Raw genomic sequence first — 22340 nt, 5'->3', positions numbered from 1 at the left:
TCTATTAGTCTAATCCAGAAAAAGAGTAGAAAAGACCTATTTTTAGGCTTTAATCAATAAACAGCTTGGCTTAAATTTATAGATTTTAGTTGCATTTATTTCTAAAATGCAAATCTAGTTTTACAAGATAAGTTGTTTTGCAGAGTTGCTTTGTGCATTGATGATAAAACTTGTAGACAGGAAGTCTCTTCAGTGGCACTGGGAAGGTAAGTTTACCTTCTGCATTCATTGTTTAGGCCTGAGATGTATTTGCTAATTGATTTCAATGACTTATTGATGGATTGATTATATTTTTCCCTAAAAGAGTAATAAAGAGTGCACAGAAACGGAAGGTGTGTGGACAATGCTTGCTTGCTTTTGTCTTAGTATAACTGATATGCCTGTTTTTATTCTTAAAGCTTTCTTTTCTTTCCCAGTTACCTGTGGCAGATTCCATTAACCATCGTCGTAGGAAATAGAAGCCATGTGTCTTCAGAAGCAATTATCTGGGTGTCCAACAAATCAGGTAAAATATAAATTCTCTCCCAGGGAACTGTTTGCATTTAGATAATTGTTTAGAATCTTTACCTCTGTTTTTTTTCAGCTGCTACAAAATGTGAATAAAGACAAATTAAAATAAAAAACATGGCACCATAATCATTTCTGCAAAATTAGGCACAATATGGTTTCTAAATAGCTTAATCTTAGACTAATATGTAAATATTAAATTTGTTTATTTCAAAGCAAAAAGAAGTAGTTATAGCATTAGTCTTCTCGGAACTGTATAAATGTATAATTTAAAACGTAATTGAAATATAATTCCAAGTAGTTTTAGAGTATGACGGATACTGAAACAGAGACTTTTTTTTTATTTAATCTTTTTTTAAAGTCCGGACTGAATCCTCCTCCCGATTCACCCTCTGACTCTTCCACTCCTTCAACCCCACCCCACCAGACCTCACAACTCCCTAGGGCCTCCAGTCTCCTAAGGGTTAGGTGCATCTTCTCTGATTGAGTCCGGACCCGGCAGTCCTTTGCTGTCTATGTGTTGGGGGCCTCATATCAGCGGTGTATGCTGCCTGGTTGGTGGCTCAGTGTCTGAGAGATTCTGACATGTGGTATGGGAATGGGGAAATCAGAAAAATTTAAACATATTTTATAGTTAAGTCACTTCAGTTTAAGCTATGGTCAGATGTAGGGATAGTCCGATTCCTATCGAACATGTTTCACAGGTCCGTCTCCTGCAGCTCTAGTCATAACATTCTCTTAATCACTTAGGTATGGAAAATACTGCCATGGATTTCCTTGTCTTATGGATGGATATATCTGAGGTTTATTTTTAAATATCGACACATTGTTTTTATTAAAATTAACCTTTTTGCTTAGGCCAAGTGTTAACCTAGCATTGCCTATGTTGATATGATCATTATACACAGATGTACAATTTGTGAATGTAGTGTTCTAGGAGAGTACTGTAATGGCAGACTGTAGGGTACCTCCCCACCCCAAAGCTGTGTCTATTCCATCTATATAGGACAGTGTACCATTTCCCACTAACCCATAGCATGTTCTGTTTGATATATGCCTAGTCGAGGTGAGCTACTGAGGCTTGCAGGAGATACCACCAGAAGTAAGTGTGTCTTGCAAATCTGTAGTAGGAGATATTAAAAATACTGGCCCGAGGCTTCTTCCCTTCCTTAGACCATTTATGTTCCTAGATGAAAAGACATATACAGCCTTTATAATTTTTAATATGCCTTATGCAGCACAATTCCTGGGCAACTGCCCATCCTTCATGCTGCTAGAATTTATTTTCCTATTGATGAACCCAAGTTATTAATTACTGAGTTTCATCTGGGCTGATCTTAGCTCCAATTATGCCGTCCTCCGGGCTACGTATGTTCCCTTGGCCCTTAGCACATGGTACACTTTCTCCCTCCTGCACATTCTTTTACTTCCATGGCAGCTTCTTTCTCTTCCTTCCCTCCACATGGTTCTCTCTCTCCAAGCCCAAGAAAACTCAAACCCTCCTCTGCCTCTTCTGCCCAGCTCTTGGCTCTTGGTGTCTCTATTTACCAATCACCATTAACCGGGGACAGAGTTGCTCATTGTCTTACACTTGGACTCTCTTCTTTAGGTTAACCAATCTTGGAAACCCCAGATTAGCATTAGAATACAAGCAGTATTAGGCCAGTCCACTACGAAAATCTTATAAATGCAGAAAGAGGGGAAAAAAGGAAGGAAAGATCACTTTGTTATGCTACCTGTTCATTTCCATTTTGAATGTTGCACACTTTGTTTTGAAATCTTTTGTTCTGATGACTAACACTAAAATAAAAGAGAGTTCAGTGGGGGAAAGTCTGCCTTTTCTATCTTTTCTTCCATATTATTTTGTCTCATTAGGTTGAAAATATAATCAAGTAATATCAAAGACAATTACTAAAAAAAATTAAAAGTAATGTTTATTCCTATCACCATAAGTTAAAATAAATTACACATTTATTTATGATAGCCAGTAAATATTTTGCAGTTTTATTATCCATGATATGTATTCAATATTTATAATATTATGGTATCTCACTGGTATGTAACATCCATAAATTTCATCTAGTTTTTTTACATGTTATTGACAATTCATTTTTAGGACACGTTAGATGAATAGTTAAATCACACAGGTAAATGCAGATTATTATAGTCTAAAAGTAGTATGGATACCAATTTTTATATTTTTAAAAGCAGATAAAAGTGGTTTTTTATTCTTACTATAAAAATACAAATAATGCAAACATTTATGAATGTAATAACTTGCATGTTAATTGGGTATTTATGAACGGTGAAAGGAGGGAAGAAAAATTCAGCATTGAAGATAATTTAATCTCAAATATTAAAAATGGCATAATGTGTGACTTTAAAGTAATTTACTTGTGACCCACAAACACTGAAAATCAGTACTATATCTTATTCACACTTAACAAATGTGATGATCAAGTCTTGAAGAATGCTTATCCAATGTGACAACTGTCTAGTCAAATGAAACGTGGCTGTTTTGAGCTTTGATTTGGTGCTCTGTTAGTTGCTCAATATTCTGGGTGATAGTTTTACTACCTTTGCCTGTGAGTGGCCATGCTACTAGCCCCTTCTGGATTCCCTTTTGTTCTACCCACCTTTGGTCTGGGAGGTGACCACACTATCAGCTTTACACACACACACACACACACACACACACACACACACACACACACACACACAGAGAGAGAGAGAGAGAGAGAGAGAGAGAGAGAGAGAGAGAGAGAGAGAGAGAGAGAGATTGATTGTTGGACACTACTATCTCAGGCCTGGAAAATCATACCCTTATCAATTTATCATCTCAGTCACTCCACTTGCCCTAAACTTCAGTGGCTAGTCCCACCTAGCCCTTGTCAAATATCCTTGGGCGCCCACTTATAGCAGAGGCCAAAGGCCCCAACTCCACCTCCCCTACTCCTCAGACTTCACATGGTTGCTGTGTTCTTCTTCCTCCAAACATCTCAGAAAGCTCCTCCATCCTTCCCTGCATCTGCCTTTTCCTCCTGGGACCCAGAAACCCTGTCTATACCTTCTGTCCAACAATTAGTCCCTGCCTGTCTTTACTGACAAATCAAGAACCAATTGGAGAACAAGACCTTAGCATCAGGACCTCTCTACACAACGAAGTGTTTTCAAAACTTGCATATGAGTGCTCCTAGGTTTCAAGACATATTCTTTCATTGGATTTTTGTAAGAATCCAGTGAAAGAAATCAACATATGCCATAATCTATGGGATGGTTTGTTCCGTCTCATCACATGTGCTGTCTTAGTTGACTTTTCTACTTATTTTTTCATGTTCTACAAGTAGCATATTTGCCTAGAAATGCTTAACTATCATTCTACCGTCATTACAACAGTTTTTTAAAATGTGTTATAAAATACCTACTTTTCTATACATTGATACGGTATGAGTCTTGTACCATTTTGGACATAAATATAATTTTCAATTATGAGGAACATTAGAAATATAACCTCCATACATTTTACCACAGAACTCATCAAATACCATACCTCATTAGGCCGTCAGAAAAGATCTTTTTAAAATTCATTGTCTGCTATTAGTTAATTTGCAGAACATTTTGGGAATGTAATTAACTAGTACTGCAAAGACATTTTAAAATCTATTACAAAATCTTTCTGGGAATTGTTTCTCAAAGATCTCATTTGTACTAGACCCATACAAATATTTGTGAATAGTAATATCTTCAGGATTTGGGTATAAGTCTAGTAATAGAATGCTTTAAAACAATTGATGCCTGTCTTATTTTAGTCAGGCAATGTGCAATGTAGAGGATATACAGATTATTCTCATGATATATATATATTCATTTGACTATAATCTACCCATAAGATTTTAATAGAATAAATAAAAATCAAAACAAATAAAATTACATGGAATTTATAAATGTCACTATCCAATTTTTCATTAAGAAACAACTTTTAAGATAATTTAACATAATGTCAATTACATTGTCATTTGCAAAATGTATGTCATTTGTTCATGTATTAAGCTTGATGCTACTCCTTAACTAGAAAATAAAACTCATAAAAGTTATCTAAGTATGTGGGTCTGAAAGGTGTCACAGAGGTTGGAGCATGTGCTTCTCTTACAGAGTACCCAATTTTGGTTCTCAGAACACATTTGGGTGGTTCCCAGCATCCTGTGACTCCACCCTCATGGGCTTCCGTGTCTTCTCCTGCTTCCATGAACATATAATCATGTGTACACACACACACACACACACCACACACACATACATGTACCATACCACATACCACACACATACATACACACATACACACACAAAACAAACACACACCACAAACACACACACCACACATACACACACACACATCAAACAACACACACACATACCATACCACAAACCACACACATAACATACACACTCACACACACACCACACCCACCTACCACACCCCCACACCCACACACACACACACCACACACACACACACACACACCACACACACACACACACACACACACTCACACACACACACACACTCACACACACACACACACACACACACACACACACACACACACACACACACACACACACACACACACACACACACACACACACACTCACACACACACACTTAAAAATAAGCTGTAAAAATAAAATCAAATTTATTTATTTAAAAATAAGTGGAGTTTTAGAATGCTATTTAAGCTCATAAAACATACATATTGTAGACTACACATATATAGCAAATTATTGAATTTATTTATTTAAACATATGTGGAATTTGTTCATTTAGGATGCTTATTTAAGCTCATAAGACATATATATTATAGACTACACATATTACAGAATATATATATTTCACCCCAAACAAAAGAATAACCTTTTTTTCCAGCAGTTCATGGAACTTTCTCTGAAATTGACCACATACATGTACAAAAAGCAAGTCTGAACACATACAGAAAAAATAAAATTAACACCCTGTACCCTATCAGATCAGCAATGATTAAAGCTGGTATTAAAAATAACAAAAACAACAGAAAGTTTACAAACTCATGGAAACAGAGCAACTCTATACTAAATGAAATATTGGTCAAGATATAAATTAGGAAAGAAATTAAAAACTTTCTAGAATAGAATAAAAATTAATATGCAACATACCAAAACTTAAGGGAAGGAATGAAGGCAGTTCTAAGAAGCAAGTTCATGGCACTAAGTGCCTACATTAAAGAATGTATTCATGCAACTAACTGAATAGCACACTCGAAATATCTAGAAAAAAAGAAATTACAACCTAAAGGATAAGATGGCAAGAAATAACGAAATATGGCAGTCAGTAAAATAGATACAAACAAACAATGTAAAGACTTAATGAAACAAAGAATTGATCTTTTGGGAAATTCACTGATTGATAAACCCTTATTTAAATTAAATAAAGATATACAGAAGTTCTTGCTCTCTTGATTTCTTGCTCCTACTCTGTCCTCTTGCCCCTTTCCCCTCCCCCATTCCTCTCCCCCCTAAAAAATAAATAAAAAACGGTATACAGAAAATACCTAAATTGACAAAATTAAAGATGAAAAGGAGACATGACAACAGATACTGAGGAAGTCCAGAAAAACATAAAAGCATACTTTAAATTCTGTTGTCCAGCAAATTAGGAATTCTTAAAGGAATGGATAATTTTCTTAATATATACTACCTACTAATGTTACATCAAGATCAGATAAACAGTTTAAATAGCTCTATGAATCCTAATGCAATAGAAGCAGTGATTAAAAGTCTTTGAGGAAAATAAAAGAGCCCAGGACCAGATGGTTTTAGTACAGAATTCTACCAGAGTTTCAGTGAAGAGTTAATGGTAATACTCTTCAAATTATTCCACAAATTATAAACAGAAGGGCCATTGTACAATTTTTATAAGACCAAAAATATACCCAAACCACATGGAGAGCAAACAAAGAGAATTACATATCAGTTTTTCTTATGAACATAAATGCAAGAGTTCTCAATAAAATATTTTCAAATTGAGTTCAAGGACGCATCTAAAACATCATCTACCATGATCAAGTAGACTTCATTTCAGATGTTGGGGTAGCTAAACATACATAAATAGGTAAATGTAATCTACTATGTAAACAGACTGGAAAATAAAATCCACATGATCATCTCACTAGGTTGAGGAAAGCCTTTTGACAGAATATAGAACCTTCTATAATAAAAGTCCTGGAGAGACTAGGAATAAAAACAGTGACTTAGTTAGGTTTGTTCATTGCTGTGAAGAGACACCATGACCAAGGCAACCCTTATAAAGGAAAACATTTAATTCAAGCTGGCTTACTTGGTCTGAGTTTCAGTGCGTTAACATCATAGTAGCAAGCATGGCAATGTCCAGGCCGGCATGGTGCTGTAGGAGCTGAGAATTTTATATCTTGAACTGAAGACTGCTAGGAGAAGAGTGGCTTCCATGAAGCTAGAAGGGATGATTCAAAGCCCACCTCCACAGAGACATACTTTCTCCAACAAAGCCATACCTCCTAATCGTGCCACTTCCTGGGACAAGCATACTCAAACCACCAGATTTCACTCCCCGGTTCCCATAGGATTGTTCAAACACATAAGTCTATCGGGGGCTTACCTACTTATAGCATGTTGCAAAGTACATTTAGTTTAATTTCAAAAGTTCCATAGTTTACAACAGTCTCAACAGTGATAAAAAAGTCCAAAGTCTCTTCTGAGATCCATCCAATCACTTAACTGCAATCCCTCTAAAGTCAAAAAGCAGATCACATACCTCCAACATCACAGGATATACATTACCAGTCTGAAATGTCATAGTGAGGAAACAAAGGCCAACTGGTCAAACTTAACACTCTGCACCGCCATGTATGATATAAAAGCTTTCTTCTGATCTCCAATCTCTTTGTTGACTGCAACAAACTTCTTTCTCTGTGGCTGTTTCCATTTCCTTAGCAGCTTTCATCAGCAGGTATCCCAGAGCTCTTATATCTCTAGCATTTTGGTGTATCCAAGGGAACATAAGCTTTACGCCTTCTTGGTACAATGTCTGGGATCCGTGCATGATCTTCTGAGTTCCCGCAAAGGGCTTGGGTTACTTCTTTAGCTCAGCCCTCTGTAGCGCTCTTGGCTCTGGTTGACTCTAAACCATTTCTGTTGCTGTTCTTGGTGATCATCCAAGTCTGTGGAGACTTCTGCTGCAACAAGCTTCCCCAGAAGCCTCTCATAGCCTCTTTTCATGGTGCCAAGTCCATTAAGGGGTAGCCCATTAAAGCATTCCACTACTTTCCAAAACCAAAAACCCCAAATCCACATTCTTCCAAACAAAAACATGGTCAGGCATATCACAGCAATACCCTAGTCTCTTGTACCAACTTCTGCCTTAGTTAGGGTTTCCATTGCTGTGAAGAAACATCATGACCAAGGCAACTCTTAAAAGGACAACACTTAATCGGGGCTGGCTTACTGGATCTGAGTTTCAGTCCATTTTCACCACAGCAAGAAGCATGCCAGGGTCCAGGCAGGCATGGTACAGAGGAGCTGAGAGTTTTTCATTTTGTTCTGAAGGCTGCTAGGAGAAGACTGGCTTCCAGGCAGCTAGAAGGAAGGATGTAGGCTACCCCAAGTGATGTACTTCCTCTACCAAGGCCACACTCCTAACAGTGCCACTCCATGGGCCACACATATACAAATCAGCACAAGTGATGTACCTCAACATGTCAGCGTAAATAACTTAAAGCTAAGTTCATAACTTCAAGTTCATATGAACATAGCTTAATTCAATATTTTACTAGTCTTTAATTATTAAATGGATGCCATTGCGGAAAACTATTACCAATAGATAAAGAGTTGTGAAGTCTGGTCCCAATTCATACATCTAATAAACCATACACCCCAGAGCTGTCAGGGACTAAACCCATGACTCTAGTCCCATATGTAGCAGAGGATGGGCCTTCTCAGGCATCAATGGGAGGAGGGGCCCTTGGTCCTGTAAAGGCTTGAAGCCCCAGCATAGGGGAATGCCAGGGCAGGGAGGAGGGAGGGAGTGGGTGGGTGCATGAGGGAGCACTGTCATAGAGTCAGATGATGGGGGGATGGGACGGGGGGATTTCCAGAGGAAACCAAGAAATGAGATAACATTTGAAATGTAAATAAAGAAAATATCCAATAAAAGAAGCTAAAAAAAAAAAAAAATCATCCCTCACACCTGATCCTGACCTAAGGATCAGGAAATAATGTGGAAGATTGGTAGCAAATGTACAAGAGACAGAAGAGACAGGGAGTTTGCTGTGAGACTGTGTTTCTTGGGAATACAGAAGCTCTTCACGTAGTGTCTCACTGGCATGACTGCCTATGCATGAGCTGAACGCAGACAACAATAGACATGCTATTGTGGGCGGGGAAAAGCCCATGAGGCTGCAGCCTTACACAATGAGCTAGAAGCAACCACGGACTGCTGAGAGCAGTGGCTATGGTTTTCCCTAGGGAAGAGCACACTAATTGGATAATTGATAATAAATTATTTGCCCTGAGTTCATACATACAAGTGACATTATACAGACTGAGCAGGTTATGTATTTAGGAATAAAATTAAGAATAGAATGTTCATTTCCATGTATGTGTGTAACGGCATTTAGTGTAAAAGAGGCCATGCATTTTAAAGAGAGCAAGGCAGGGGGCGTGGGGTCATGAGTGAGTTTGGTAAAGGAAATGGACGGGGAAATCATATAATTATACAATAATTTCAAAAACTAAAAGAAATAATTTTTAAAAGTTTTGAACATTTGAAGGCAACCAGGATTACTTAGGAAAAACACTATCTTCAACACTTAAGATTTAATTTTCCCAGTTCAGACATGATTATTTAAAGCCTCTTTTTGTTATGATACTTTAGCTTGTCAAAAATATCTTCTACAAAAAGAAACCTTTTGATGAAAGTGGGGAGACCTGAATGTATGGGTAGGAGAATAAGCATTTGGACGGCAGATTGACAACATGCCATTTAGCAAAACGACAGTGGGTTCTCTCTGGACCCTGGGACCACAGCAGACTTAGGGTATAAATATGGCATTAAGTATAAATATGACTTCAGCTACATTTTGTTGTATGTCTAATTTTTGAAATATTCTAGCCTGCAATATACATTGGATTAATTAGTCTGTGTCATGCAATCTTTCCCTGTGTACTCTTTATTTGAGAGTAATTTATACCTCCCTCTCTTAAAGGATTACAGACGTTTCCTTTCTTCTAATGTGCCTGTGAAATCTTGATAAAAATTATGGTTTTGAGCCATAGAAATTAAAACATACCAGTATGTTTTTGTTTTCTAGTGTTTTTTTCCCCATCTGCACTCCAAACTGTGTCTGTGTACGAATGCAAATTTTAATTCAACTTCACTGTGCAAATTCTGTCAGGAATAAGTCCTGAAGTTCAACAGAAAAATTATTACAATTGTGAATGATGTTTGTTTTGGGAAAGCCGTGGTAGGTGACTATACACAAGTGGAAGTAGCTTTATGCCTCATTTGAAAAAGTTAAATATTAAATATGTATGAAGTTATAATGTATTTCCTGGTCTTTGTTAATTGAAGTATTTCATGAACAGAAGTTCAGATTTTCCCTTTATGAAGCATGCATTCTCCTTGTTTTTAATTCTATATGGAGCTGTTGGAGTCTTGAGCAGATCAGGTTCCCTTGAATTATATCATTATTGATGGTTTTGCCAAGTCTGCTATTTATTTATTTGCACTCCTACAAAAGACATGAGTAAAAGGCAGATGCAAGAATGACTTTCAGATAAATAAAGCATTATTGTTTCTTCTATTACCTTCTTCCTGGGTAAAACTAATAGGATATATGTCTAAAGACTTCTTTTGTTCTAGCTGCAAATACCCACATACGATCCAATTAAAAGCCACATGAATCTAGTCGGAGAATTCTAGGTAATGTTTACTTCAAGTATAGAAACTGCGTATAGAAAAAGAGTTGTGTCAGAAACGAAATTGTTAACTATGAAAAACTGACTAATTGGTGTAATAATGAGTAACAAAATAAACACTTTCTGCTCAATTTTAAATGAGGGGATTAATTAAAGAACGGGTTTCAATTACATTTTAGGGTGACATTTTCTTCAAATTATTAGTAGTGCTTTTTCTGGTATTAAAAAAAACTTTATCCCTTTTTAATTCTAAGAAATTAAAACTCTACTTCTCTCAAATGCTACTTGCAGAACATCACAGAATAACATACTTAGACAAAGGAAGCTGGATCCTTGGAAACATCAATCAAACTGGCTACTTCAGAGTCAACTATGACCTAAGGAACTGGAGATTACTGATCGATCAATTAATCAGGAACCATGAGGTATATCCTTGATCTACTTCTCAGTTATCTGTTTTGCAGTGTAAACACCTGTCATTTTAATGATCAGAATTACCACCCTCATCCTTTCTTTTTTCCTAACTGGACTCATAGGTACTTTCTGTCAGTAACCGTGCAGGCCTGATTGATGATGCCTTCAGCCTGGCCAGGTATGTTTTCCTTGAGATCTCCACAATAAAATCCATGCCTGTGAGATTTTTCACATGAATTTAAATTCTATATTATACATTCATACTTATATGTAAATCTCTTTCTGACGATATTTTTGTATTTGAATTATATTCAGTGGCCCAAACTCTAAGTCAATAATAGCCATAGGATATTTCCAAGACAGCAGAAGCTTTATCGATTGCACTGCAAGTTTAGTTAAAAACTCTGGAGATTCTTGTAATCTCTTCATTAATGAATTCTACACAATGGCCATTGCAGCCACATAAAACATTTGATAGAAAATACCTCCAAGCATTAGCAATATTATTCCTCACAGACACCAGGGTGCTTTTTACTTCAAAGCTTTATTTGAGTATTGTTCATTTGTGAAAAGTTTACACTGAGAGACAGAAGCAAATATTCCACAGCATATCAATCATGTTCCAAAAGGTTTGATTACATTAATTATTAAGTGACTTTCATAATTAGATTTACAGTGGTCTTTTTTTTTTCTTTTGCTTGTTCAAGATAAGGGTTCTCTGTGTAGCCTTGGCTGTCCTTGAACTTGATGTGTTGTCCAAGCTGTCCGGAGCTCACAGAGATTCACCTGCCTCTGTTTCCTCAGTGCTGGGATTAAAGGCATGCTTCCCTGAGATTTTTCTGTACTGTATCATCGTTTGCTAAATTTCTCCTAATCTGTGATTCGTTTATTTATTAATTACTTATATTTGTGCACATGTGAACACAAGGCTTAGGTTAGTAATAAGAATCAGATCATCCATGGGATCTGAAACTGCCTTTGTAGTTTATGTGCCCATTCAAATCTCAATTCTTTACATATACTAAAAATATTCCTTTCCCTGTATCATTTCAATCTACCAAATGATGAGATCGCATGCAGGGCACTTGATAATTATTTTGATTGAAGAGAAACTGAACTGCCAAGCAACTTAAGAGATTGTTGTTGCTGTTTGTGTGTGTGTGTGTGTGTGTGTGTGTGTGTGTGTGTGTGTGTGTGTGTGTGTGTAGGGAGTGGGGTTGTTTAGTACCGAACAATAAGAGAGCAGAGATCGTGAATTCCAATGTGGGTGAATTGATGCACTTTATGGAGTCCCTTTCTGTCAAATCTTTCTCATCTATTTGAGTTATTGTTCACTTGAACTGTAAATGAACGAGTGGAAATATTTAGTCTCTGGCCTTCAGTACAGGCTTGTCTGTGTTTCCATGGACACTAAGGATATGGTGTTGTTTCACAGTGTGTGTTTACTGATTCCTGGTTGTTCTTGCAAGACACAGAGGAGAGTGTTCGCTGGCCTATTGGTGGATAGTGTTGCTTAATTTAATGTCTGGTACAGAATTACAGTAATGAACTTACTCATTTGGTAACATGTCACTATTTTTGTGAAATCTACTATTAAACTGTGATGATTTTAGGTATATAGAAATGTAGCCAGTGTTGTAGTGCATTTTTACAATCCCAGAACTGGAGAGGTTGAATCAGGAGGATGACAATGAGTTTAGGTTTGCCTGGAATACACAGTGAGTTCCAGGATCCACACAAACCTGAGATACAGAGCAACCCTCTCTCTCAAAATAACAACAAACAACAAAGCAAAAGTCATGCACTGTACATTCTAATGTAAATAATTTTGAACAACAAAGAAAACACATTAAGACTTAATTTCCCCACATCTACGACCTACGATTGCTTTATCGTCCTCAGAGGTAAAATCTGGATTATTTGGTATATATTATACCAGACATTTCCCCTTGCTAAACCTTTATGCTGTTAAATTTTAAAACCACGAAGAAAGATTTATTCCATCCCCTGAGTCATTTATAAAAATAAATTCTGGGAGATTTCCATAATTTCTGAATCCTTACGATGCAGCCTCTGGTGAGTAACCTCGACTAATTTTCGTTGTGCTTAGTTGGAGTTTTATAGAGTTGATTGCTGTAAGTGGAATTTGAGGTTGCAAAAGTACAATATCCTTGAAATAAAAACGGCCAGAAGTATATCACCAAGTCTTTCTCAGTCAAATTCCACTATCGACCATATATGTAAAGTCCAATTTCTTCAAACCCTCCATTATAGCAAAAGTGTAATTATTTAAAAATTGACAACTTGCTAGTTCAAACATATTTAGACACTAATTTACAGTTTAAAAGGTTGTGTTTTTGTTTCTTACACATCTACTGTCTATATCTTTCTTTCTGTGAATTAATCAGTTAAAGAAAGAAATTGCAAATATATAGTATCAAGCAGAAGTATTTTTGTTTGTGTACTTTGAGTAAGTTTTGAGTATTATTTCTTTCAGCAGCATTTGTTTGCAAATTTATGATATTTCATAATTAAATGACCTTTCATTTATACATAAAGTAAAATATTCTCATTTTCTATATATTATATTTTATTTTTCCTTTATCTTTCCATTTGCATTTTTCCTTAATCTGTTTGCATGTATTGGATGACAGGGGACTTATTTTTTGTCTATAAAACTACTTATTTTTTTACTAATTATTCCATCCCCATTTACTTAAAAATATTTTCTTTTTCCTGTTTGAAATATCTCCGTCTTCACAAAAATGGTCATGGCAGTGAATCGATTTGATTTCAATTACATCATCACTATTATCTTTTATTTAGTATCACCACATTGTTTTAGTTAGTTTAGATTTAGAATGGCATATGATAAAAACTTTTCTTCTTCAAAAGCACACATTTTATATACATTTGGAATCATTTGATGAATTTCAAGAAGTCCAGAAACAGGTATATGGTTTATAAGCTATGAAGTGGAGTTTTATTATGTGATATAGACTTTGCACAGGTGGTGTATTCTTTACCACTCTTTGTTCTGGTCCCTAGGTGAAGCCTTGCGCTTCCAGCATCATGGATTTTGGCAACACTGCCTTCTTTCTTTCTTTTTAATTAGAGGCACATACTGCAGAAAATATTAAAATATTTCTCCACTCAAACATCCTAATTTCATTTCTTTTTTAAATAGAACGTCTTGAAAAGTGGCTTTTTGTTGTTGTTGTTGGCTCTTTTCCATCTTCTTGCTTGTTCTCTGTTTAAGGTTTCTTCTGTAACACAGGTGTTGATCATTTCTTCATTTAATGCAGTAAATAGTAGCACGATCTCGAAGAAGTAAAACTGCCCTGAGAACCAACAGGATGTAATGGCTTTTCCTACTTTCATAGATACTTGTTTACATATGCTGTGTGGTCCTTTCTTAATGTAACGGGAAAAAGGACAGGTTTAGAAACTTTTGCTGGAAACACCCAATGTGGCTGGACCTTAGTTACCACCTTCGACTCTGCTTTGGAGATGACAGGAATCCCTCCTCAGGTGTGCAGGGATTTGACAAGCCTGGTCAATGATCCTGAATCCCTCTGAATCCCTCTGCTATCCACTGCTTTGTGAATTCAGATTGCCACGAGTTTGCTTTTGGCATAAACACTTCTCAGAGCTATGCTTAAACTGTTATAGGTAGGTATTTATTAGAAAGATAGATAGATAGATAGATAGATAGATAGATAGATAGATAGATAGATAGATAGATAGAAAGATAGATAGAATTACTCTGTGTAACAGCTCTGGCTGTCTTAGAACTTACTTTATAGACAAGGCTAACGGTGAACTCACTGATATCTACTTGCCTCTGCCTCCCAAGAACAGGAAGGAAAAGTGTATAAGACCATACCTGGCTAGGGTTATTAATAATGACAGGCTACATGCAATTTATTGTATTTACGGGTCACTGAGATAAGGGTAGATCCCTACCTCTTACAGCAGACTCTTTTGAGGGAAGTATTCATGTAAGATTTTACTGTTAGTAATTATCTATTAATCCATTGGGTTGTGTGTGTAAAAGAATTAAAAATGTATAAATCCCAAAAGTGATAAAATTGTTGATTACAAAACAAGGTTGATTCTTGGCTATATGCTTCTGGTCCTCTTCACTGAAGAAAGGTTTCTGAAATTGCTTCACCAGCATCTCCCAGCCTTCTTCACTGTGGAGATTTCCATACTATGATCGGTGAGTCCAGTGAATCTTTTCTTTTTCTGAGCTTTGTGGTCATCCCCAAAAGATCACATCTTTCACATCCCCAGGCTGGGGACTCTAATTATCTATTTGTCATCTGCAGCTGGCAATGCACATCTTGAGTCACAGGAGAGAGTCACCTCGAAGTCTGCTTGTTTCAGACCTTTCTTTTTCTTTTCTTCTTTTTCTTTTTTTTTTTAAATCTTTATTAACTTGAATATTTCTTATTTACATTTCGATTGTTATTCCCCTTCCCGGTTTCCGGGCCAAGATCCCCCTAGCCCCTACCCATCTCCTTCTCTATGGCTGTTCCCCTCCCCGTCCTCCCCCCCATTACCACCCTCTACCCAACAATCACATTCACTGTGGGTTCAGTCTTGGCAGGACCAAGGGCTTCCCCTTCCACTGGTGCTCTTACTAAGCTATTCATTGCTGCCTATGAGGTTGGAGCCCAGGGTCAGTCCATGTATAGTCTTTGGGTAGTGGCTTAGTCCCTGGAAGCTGTTTCAGACCTTTCTGCATGCATTTATTTAAAGATCTATATCCAAAGGGTCTCTAATTTTTTTTGCAACACTTCCTCAGAGATAAATGTTGAAAATAGTCTGAAAGCATTTTCAGGACATTTTACTGTAATAAGCTGGGAATCTTCCATTTTCTTTCTATTATAATGCAGTAAAATGACTGTATTTCTGGATTTTTCCAGTAACTCTGTTCTATTTCTCCAGGCAATTGCTGGTTAGCTCAAGGTTAGAGAAGGGGTTAACGTATTCCTTTGAGCTGTCTGCAGAAACTTGTTGAGGGTGGAGCCACAGATGTTGTCCTTGGGATAAGGATTTATGAGAGGTATTGTACCTGGCACTTGTGAGACAGAGCCATCTCCGGAGGTATAAAGGGTGGGTGGCCTAGTGGCTCTTGAGATGTCATCGTTCCTACAGATTTTTATATCACGTTGCATTAAATCAGAAGCAAATTTGTAACCTTCCCACGCCAAATTTGTGTTTCAGCTCTGTAGGAGAGAATGTTTTAATATTAATGTCTAATGCCTGCAAGTGTTGAGTAGAAAGCAGAAGAGAGAGATTTTGACATCCATTCTTGATTTGATTCATTTTCATAGCAAACAGCTTGTTCTGATAATTTTAAAAATAAAACTGGGTAGATGTCTGGTAGGTCACATTATTTTTTCATTTAAGCATACTTTTTTTTGATAATCAGTAGTCTGGGTTTCCAAACTGTACTGCAATCATATTTGAAAAAGTCTGTGTACCTGTGTTCTTCAGTAGCTCATGAATTAAAAGTAATATTATAATTTTATATTATGTGCTTTCTCTAGTTATTCCCTGTATAGTTGTACTCCCTGGGTTTGTATGACGCAAACTCTCAATCCCACTGATTCCCTAAGTGTTTTAAAAACTAACCTTGGTAGTTCAATTCATGGACTTCAGTTAATAGACTCTTCTTGAAAATTTCAAAAAGTTGAAATACATATTTTTTTCTTTTGTGATTTATTCAGGTATATTTGCCCTATATGATCATTTATACCATATTTACTTGAATAGATTTGTAAGATGACTTCTTAAAGATGAATTTTTAATACGAAAAAAGATTGATTTTGTCTTGCTAAGCTTTTGGCAATTGACATTTTTAATTTAATTTTTGGAGTTTTTAATATTATAATATAATCACGTTAGTTTCTCCTTGCAGTTCCTATCTTCAGACATTCCCATCTATCCCTCTTTTCTCTCTTTCAAATTAATCGACTATTTTTTTCAGTAATTATTGGTGTGTGTGTGTGTGTGTGTGCGTGTGTGTGTGTGTGTGTGTGTGTGTGGTGTTCTTAAACACACAAATGCAACCTGTTCAGTCTGCACAACGTTATTTGTATGTGTGTGTTTTCAGGACTGACCACTTGATAGTGGATAAGCGATTGTTGTCCTCTTTGCTACAAAAGGCTATTTCTCCAGTCTTTGGCATTCTTTAACTGCCTGTAGTTTTTGGTGGAGGGTTGAGGCCTCCTGAGCCTCACTTTAAAGCATTCACTTTAGTATGCCTTCTGGGTTCCACCTGATTCAACTCATGATTAGAGCTTCTGAGTGTACTGGCTGGTTTTGTGTGTCAACTCGACACAAGCTGGAGTTATCACAGAGAAAGGAGCCTCCCTTAGGAAATGCCTCCATGAGACCCAGCTGTAAGGCATTTTCTCAATGAGTGATCAAGGGTGGGAAGGCCCATGGTGGGTGGTGCCATCCCTGGGTTGATAGACTTGGGTTCTGTAAGAGAGCAAGTTGAGCAAGCCAGGGGAAGCAAGTCAGTAAGTAACATCCCTCCATGGCCTCTGCATCAGCTCCTGCTTCATGACCTGCTTGAGTTCCAGTCCTGACTTCCTTTGGTGATGAACAGCAATGTGGAAGTGTAAGCTGAGTAAACCCTTTCCTCCCCAACTTGATGCTTGGTCATGGTGCTTGTGCAGGAATAGAAACCCTGACTGAGACACTGGGTGTAGCTTCTAACATTCCTAGGTGACACAGTCTCACAGGAAGCTCCCCGTTCCTCTGGTTCTTAGATTCTTTCTGCACTCTATTATGCAATAACCCCTGAGCCTTTGGTGTAGGAGTTGTGTATCCACTGGGACTGTGCTCCACAACTCTTCATTTTGGCTTGTTGTGGTTTTCTGTAATAACTTCTATCTCTTACAAAAAAAAAGTTTCTTTATGAGTGGGGAGAACTACACTTATCTGTGGGTGTAGGGACAAATATTGACAATTTATCTAGGGATTGTGTTTTTTAATAAAGTGCTAGTTGTAGGTTCTCCTTTCATGACTTCATGGAAGATCCATGACTTCACTGGCCCTGGGTAGCTGGCTAGGTTTCCAATGCCAGGCATTGTGGAATGGGTCTCATGTCTAATTAGAGAGCTATAGGTTACTGTTAAAGTATCCATCCTACTCTTACACTCTTCGTATAATTGTGTCACACTGGTAGTTCTTGGTCTAGGTATCATAAGTAGGGGGTGCTGCTGGTGGCTTCCTTCACTTGGAAGCTTACATGGCGGTTTTGGGACTATGAAATCTCATCTTCAGGGAGGAGGTTTTCAGTTCAATTCCAGCTCAGGGTCCCCTGGATGCTATGCAATGCCTGAAGTGCATAGTGTCTTCAGCAATGGGGATTCACCTTCTACTTATCATACTTTTGACAGGATTTGTCAGGTTCTTCAAGCTCTGAGGATCTCATTAGAAAGTAATTGCACTGGTATTCATGGTTTGATAGGGACATATTTATGGCAAATCTTGGTGTCTCTTGCTATCCACCTAGAGACAGCTTCTCTGTTGAGTTAGCTTCCTTGATGGTGCTATGGAGACCTTCTATGGAGGCATGGCCTCATGTAATCTTCAATTTCACCTTGCCTCATATATCTCATTGCACTGCTTTTATTACTATGAATTGACGTTATATTTTAATGTTATGTACATCTTCAAATATTAATCCATTCTTGAAATAAATGACTGTCGCCTTGTTTTGCAGGTTTGCCAGAGATACCGATGGTTTGGTTATTAAAATTGGATTAATGTACCAAGTAATCTATGCTTACTCCACTCAATTCCATTTGAAAAAAATAAATCAAGATTATATGAAGCGTTTGAACTTAACCTTTTATTTTATATCTTTATTCAAAGGCAAGGCTATAAACTGATCCTTCAGAGTACCAGAACTCCATGAGTAGTCAATATATGTCTGGCAGACAAATAAAAATATAATAGCTATATTACAAGATAAATACATATGATAATTACAATGTGACAAACAAGCCAAGAAGTCAGCTGTTTCCAGCCACTGAAATAATAGTTTAAAAATAGTAGTATATTGTCTCTATGTTCAAATAAATATAGATTTAAAATGGAGTTCACATTTTAGGAACTTTGATCTCCTTGCTGTAATTCATGGTCCTGCCTATCACCTCCAGTTCTGTGACTAACTTTTCCTGCAAAAGATGCAGTACACACACACACACACACACACACACACACACACACACACACACAGACACTTTACTCTGGTAGGGAAGGGCCTAGTGAATCTGGTCAGGTTCAGGGACATCCTAAAACTATTTTGAGTTGTTTCTTGGTGGGATGCTTTAGTCTCAGAGGAAACTGGTATAAGACACTTCCTAAGGAAGTATGTGCTTGTGCACAGTGTCTGCTACAACCACCTTCAGCAACCTGAAAATAAGCATCTTGGGCTTAAATATCTTGACTATAGCTCGTGACTGTTTACTTGGTTAGGACTACAGTATTATATCTTTCCATATTGCAAACACACATTTATTAATCCATGCATTCTAGAATCTTTCTGCTGCCTGTCTTTTCCCTTTTGTCATATATTTCGAACACTCACCCATGCCTTTTAATTCAATTTCTCTTCCTAATTAGCAAGAACCTTGGCTATCAAGATACACAAAATTGGAGTTCTCACTCTATGAATTACTGACAGTTTGATTAGCAATTTTTATGAGGATTAAAGTAGACCACATATGTACTGGCCTGGCATAACTAATTAGCAGACCTTAGAAAGACTATTTCTGTTCTATGCCCTGCTATCCTCAGATGTAGACTGCACGCCAGAATAAGATAATGCATGATCTTTATTGGTAGCGATTTGGCTTGCTTTTCACACACTCATTGATTTCATTCTGTGTGTGCGTTCTTTCCCGGGCTGTCCCAAACACTTGACAGTATCCTGGCACTGCCGTAGAGGAAATGGAGCAGGTAGAGCATACTTGTTCCTCCTCTGACAGAAACTATGGAAGCTGTGAGCATCCAGCATAAAGTGCAACGTTTAATAGGAATCCACTCAAAAACAGGAAAATCTTGTTTTTCCAAGAAGAAAATGGACCTGTTTAGGTGGGCATCATGTACACAAAACTTAAATAGGTTCTTTTTGACATTTTGCCCAGTAACGTAACTTTTTACCTCCTTACTACATATTTTAAAATTAAAAATTATTTTTCATACACTATATTTCAGTCTTGAATTTTCCTTCCCCCAAGTCAACCTCCCTCTTCCACATATCTAACTTTATTGCCATATTGTTATCCCTGTCTCCTCTCTCCTTGTTCTCAAATAATATACATAATATATATATATGTATATAATATATATAATATATTTAGAAAAGTAGTAACAGTAAGGTCTTCTTTAAAAACCTATAACTGCTAGAGCCATTGCTTAGTTACTCACAGTAGCAGACAGTAATTGCCTACCGTTGAGGAGGCATTGAGTCCCACTTGACCCCTGTTAGTTAACCCACACAACTGATACCTAGCCAGCCGTGCTCATCGCTTTTCTATTCACAATAGCTAGGGAATAGAAACAACCAAATTTCCTAATTTGATGAATGAATAATGAAAATACGCTACATATACACCATGGATTACTATTCAGCTATAAAAAAACCATGAAATCACAAAACTTGAAGGTAAATAATTGGAAGCTGAAAATGGTGTACCAAGGTAGGTAAAGCAAGCCCAAGAGACAAAAGTCATATGTTCTCTCTTATTAGTGATTCGCACTTCAGAATCTTTATATATGAGTCTATAATATGGAGCAACGGCAGAAACTAGAAAAGTTCAAAAGGACCCATAGACTGATAGAGCTCTAGAGAATTATATATGTAGTGCATACATACTTATAGTTGTTATATTTTCTCAATCATTTTTCCATTTATTAACATGTAATGATCCTCTTGTCTTGCAATAATTTTGTTTGGTCTATTTATTCTTATGGCAGAATATTGTCTTAGTTAAATTTTTATTGCTGTGAAGACATACCATGACCAAGGCAACTTTTTATCCATCATGTGCAGACAGACACAATGCTGGAAGTTCTCTATCTTGATCAGAAGGCCGCCAGGAGATATTCTCTTTAGTAGGCAGTCAGGAGGAAAGTCTCTTCCGTACTGGACAGAAAATAAGCACTAGAAGCCCTCAAAGCCCACCTCTACAGTGACACACTTCTTCCAACAAGCCTCACCTATTCCAACAAGTGCCACTCCCCATGAGCTAAGCTTATTGAAATCACCACAAATGCCTACAATAAGTTGTTGCAGCTTCTATATGCTTGGCATATTAACTTACATTTTTTTAAATTCTCAGTCTTTGCTAGAGAAATTTATTTCCTAGAGACAACAAACCTAGACTTTTAACCAAAATGCTCTGCATCTTTTTTTTTTTTTTAAAAAAATGTATTTAATCTTTCTTTTACATCCAGATTTTATCCCACTCCTGGTCCAACCTCTGACTGTTCCACATCCCATATCTCCTCCCCAACCCCTGTCTCCACAAGGATGTCTCCACCCCTACCCCCACCCCATCTGACCTCCCCACTCTCTGGGGCCTCCAGTTTCTTGCATCCTCTCTGACTGAACCCAGACCCAACAGTCCTCTGCTAGATGTGTGTTGGGGGCTTTATATCAGCTGGTATTTGCTGCCTGGTTGGTGGTCCAGTGTCTGAGAGATCTCGGGAGTTCTGGTTAGTTGAGACTGCTGGTCCTCCTACAGGGTTGCCCTCCTCCTCAGCTTCCTCCAGCTTCTCCCTAATTCAACCACAGGGGTCAGCAGCTTCTGTCCATTGATTGGGTATAAATATCTGCATCTGACTCTTTCAGCTGCTTGTTCGGTTTTTCAGAGGACAGTCATGATAGGTCCTTTTTTTGTGAGCACACTAAGTGTTCTGATAAAGTTTGTATCTTTTTAATCATTCATTCAGGCTCTATTTGTAGTGAAGGCTGTTTTTAGAGGGGTTTGCTAATTCCTTTAGGTTGGTTGGTTCTTTTTTCTGCTTGATTGGATTATGGTTGGCTCTTTTCTTTTGTCCCTATTAGCCTTAGAGATTCAGTGGCTTGTTCTGTTGGACTTGATGGATCACTGCTTATCTCTCTTTGCTTTTACATTTGCCATGAAATTTATTCTTTCATGTGCTCTCATGATTAAGACCCTTGCTTCTTACTTTTCCGTAGTAATCCTGTAGAGAACACTTGATGGTCATAAATTGCCTTAGTTTGTGCTTATCTTGAAATGCTTTCATTTCTCCAACAAGTTTTCAAATGTTATTAATATGGGATTTTAGTTAGGGTGACCATTTACTGATTTGAATTGTGTTTTATACAACATTCAGATGTTCATAGATGCCTTTTGTCTAATTATCTTTCTTAGGCA

The 22340-nt window shown here is 37.3% G+C and overlaps 1 protein-coding gene across 1 annotated transcript in view; it reads left to right on the top strand.

Moving 5' to 3' along the window:
• The window catches only part of Trhde (thyrotropin releasing hormone degrading enzyme), a 403812-nt gene that overhangs the window by 313225 nt on the left and 68247 nt on the right, over nucleotides 1-22340 (top strand). Inside the window, exons 10-12 of the mRNA XM_032912469.1 lie at nucleotides 417-505; nucleotides 10783-10916; nucleotides 11028-11083. Of these exons, the coding sequence (XP_032768360.1) occupies nucleotides 417-505; nucleotides 10783-10916; nucleotides 11028-11083 (279 nt within the window). The remainder of the gene's footprint in view (nucleotides 1-416; nucleotides 506-10782; nucleotides 10917-11027; nucleotides 11084-22340) is intronic.

The sequence above is a fragment of the Rattus rattus genome, chromosome 1, assembly GCF_011064425.1.
Source record: "Rattus rattus isolate New Zealand chromosome 1, Rrattus_CSIRO_v1, whole genome shotgun sequence".
Classification (NCBI taxonomy): domain Eukaryota; kingdom Metazoa; phylum Chordata; class Mammalia; order Rodentia; family Muridae; genus Rattus; species Rattus rattus.
The sequence above is the reverse complement of the archived record's forward strand: the minus strand, read 5'-3'. Positions and strand labels throughout refer to the sequence as shown.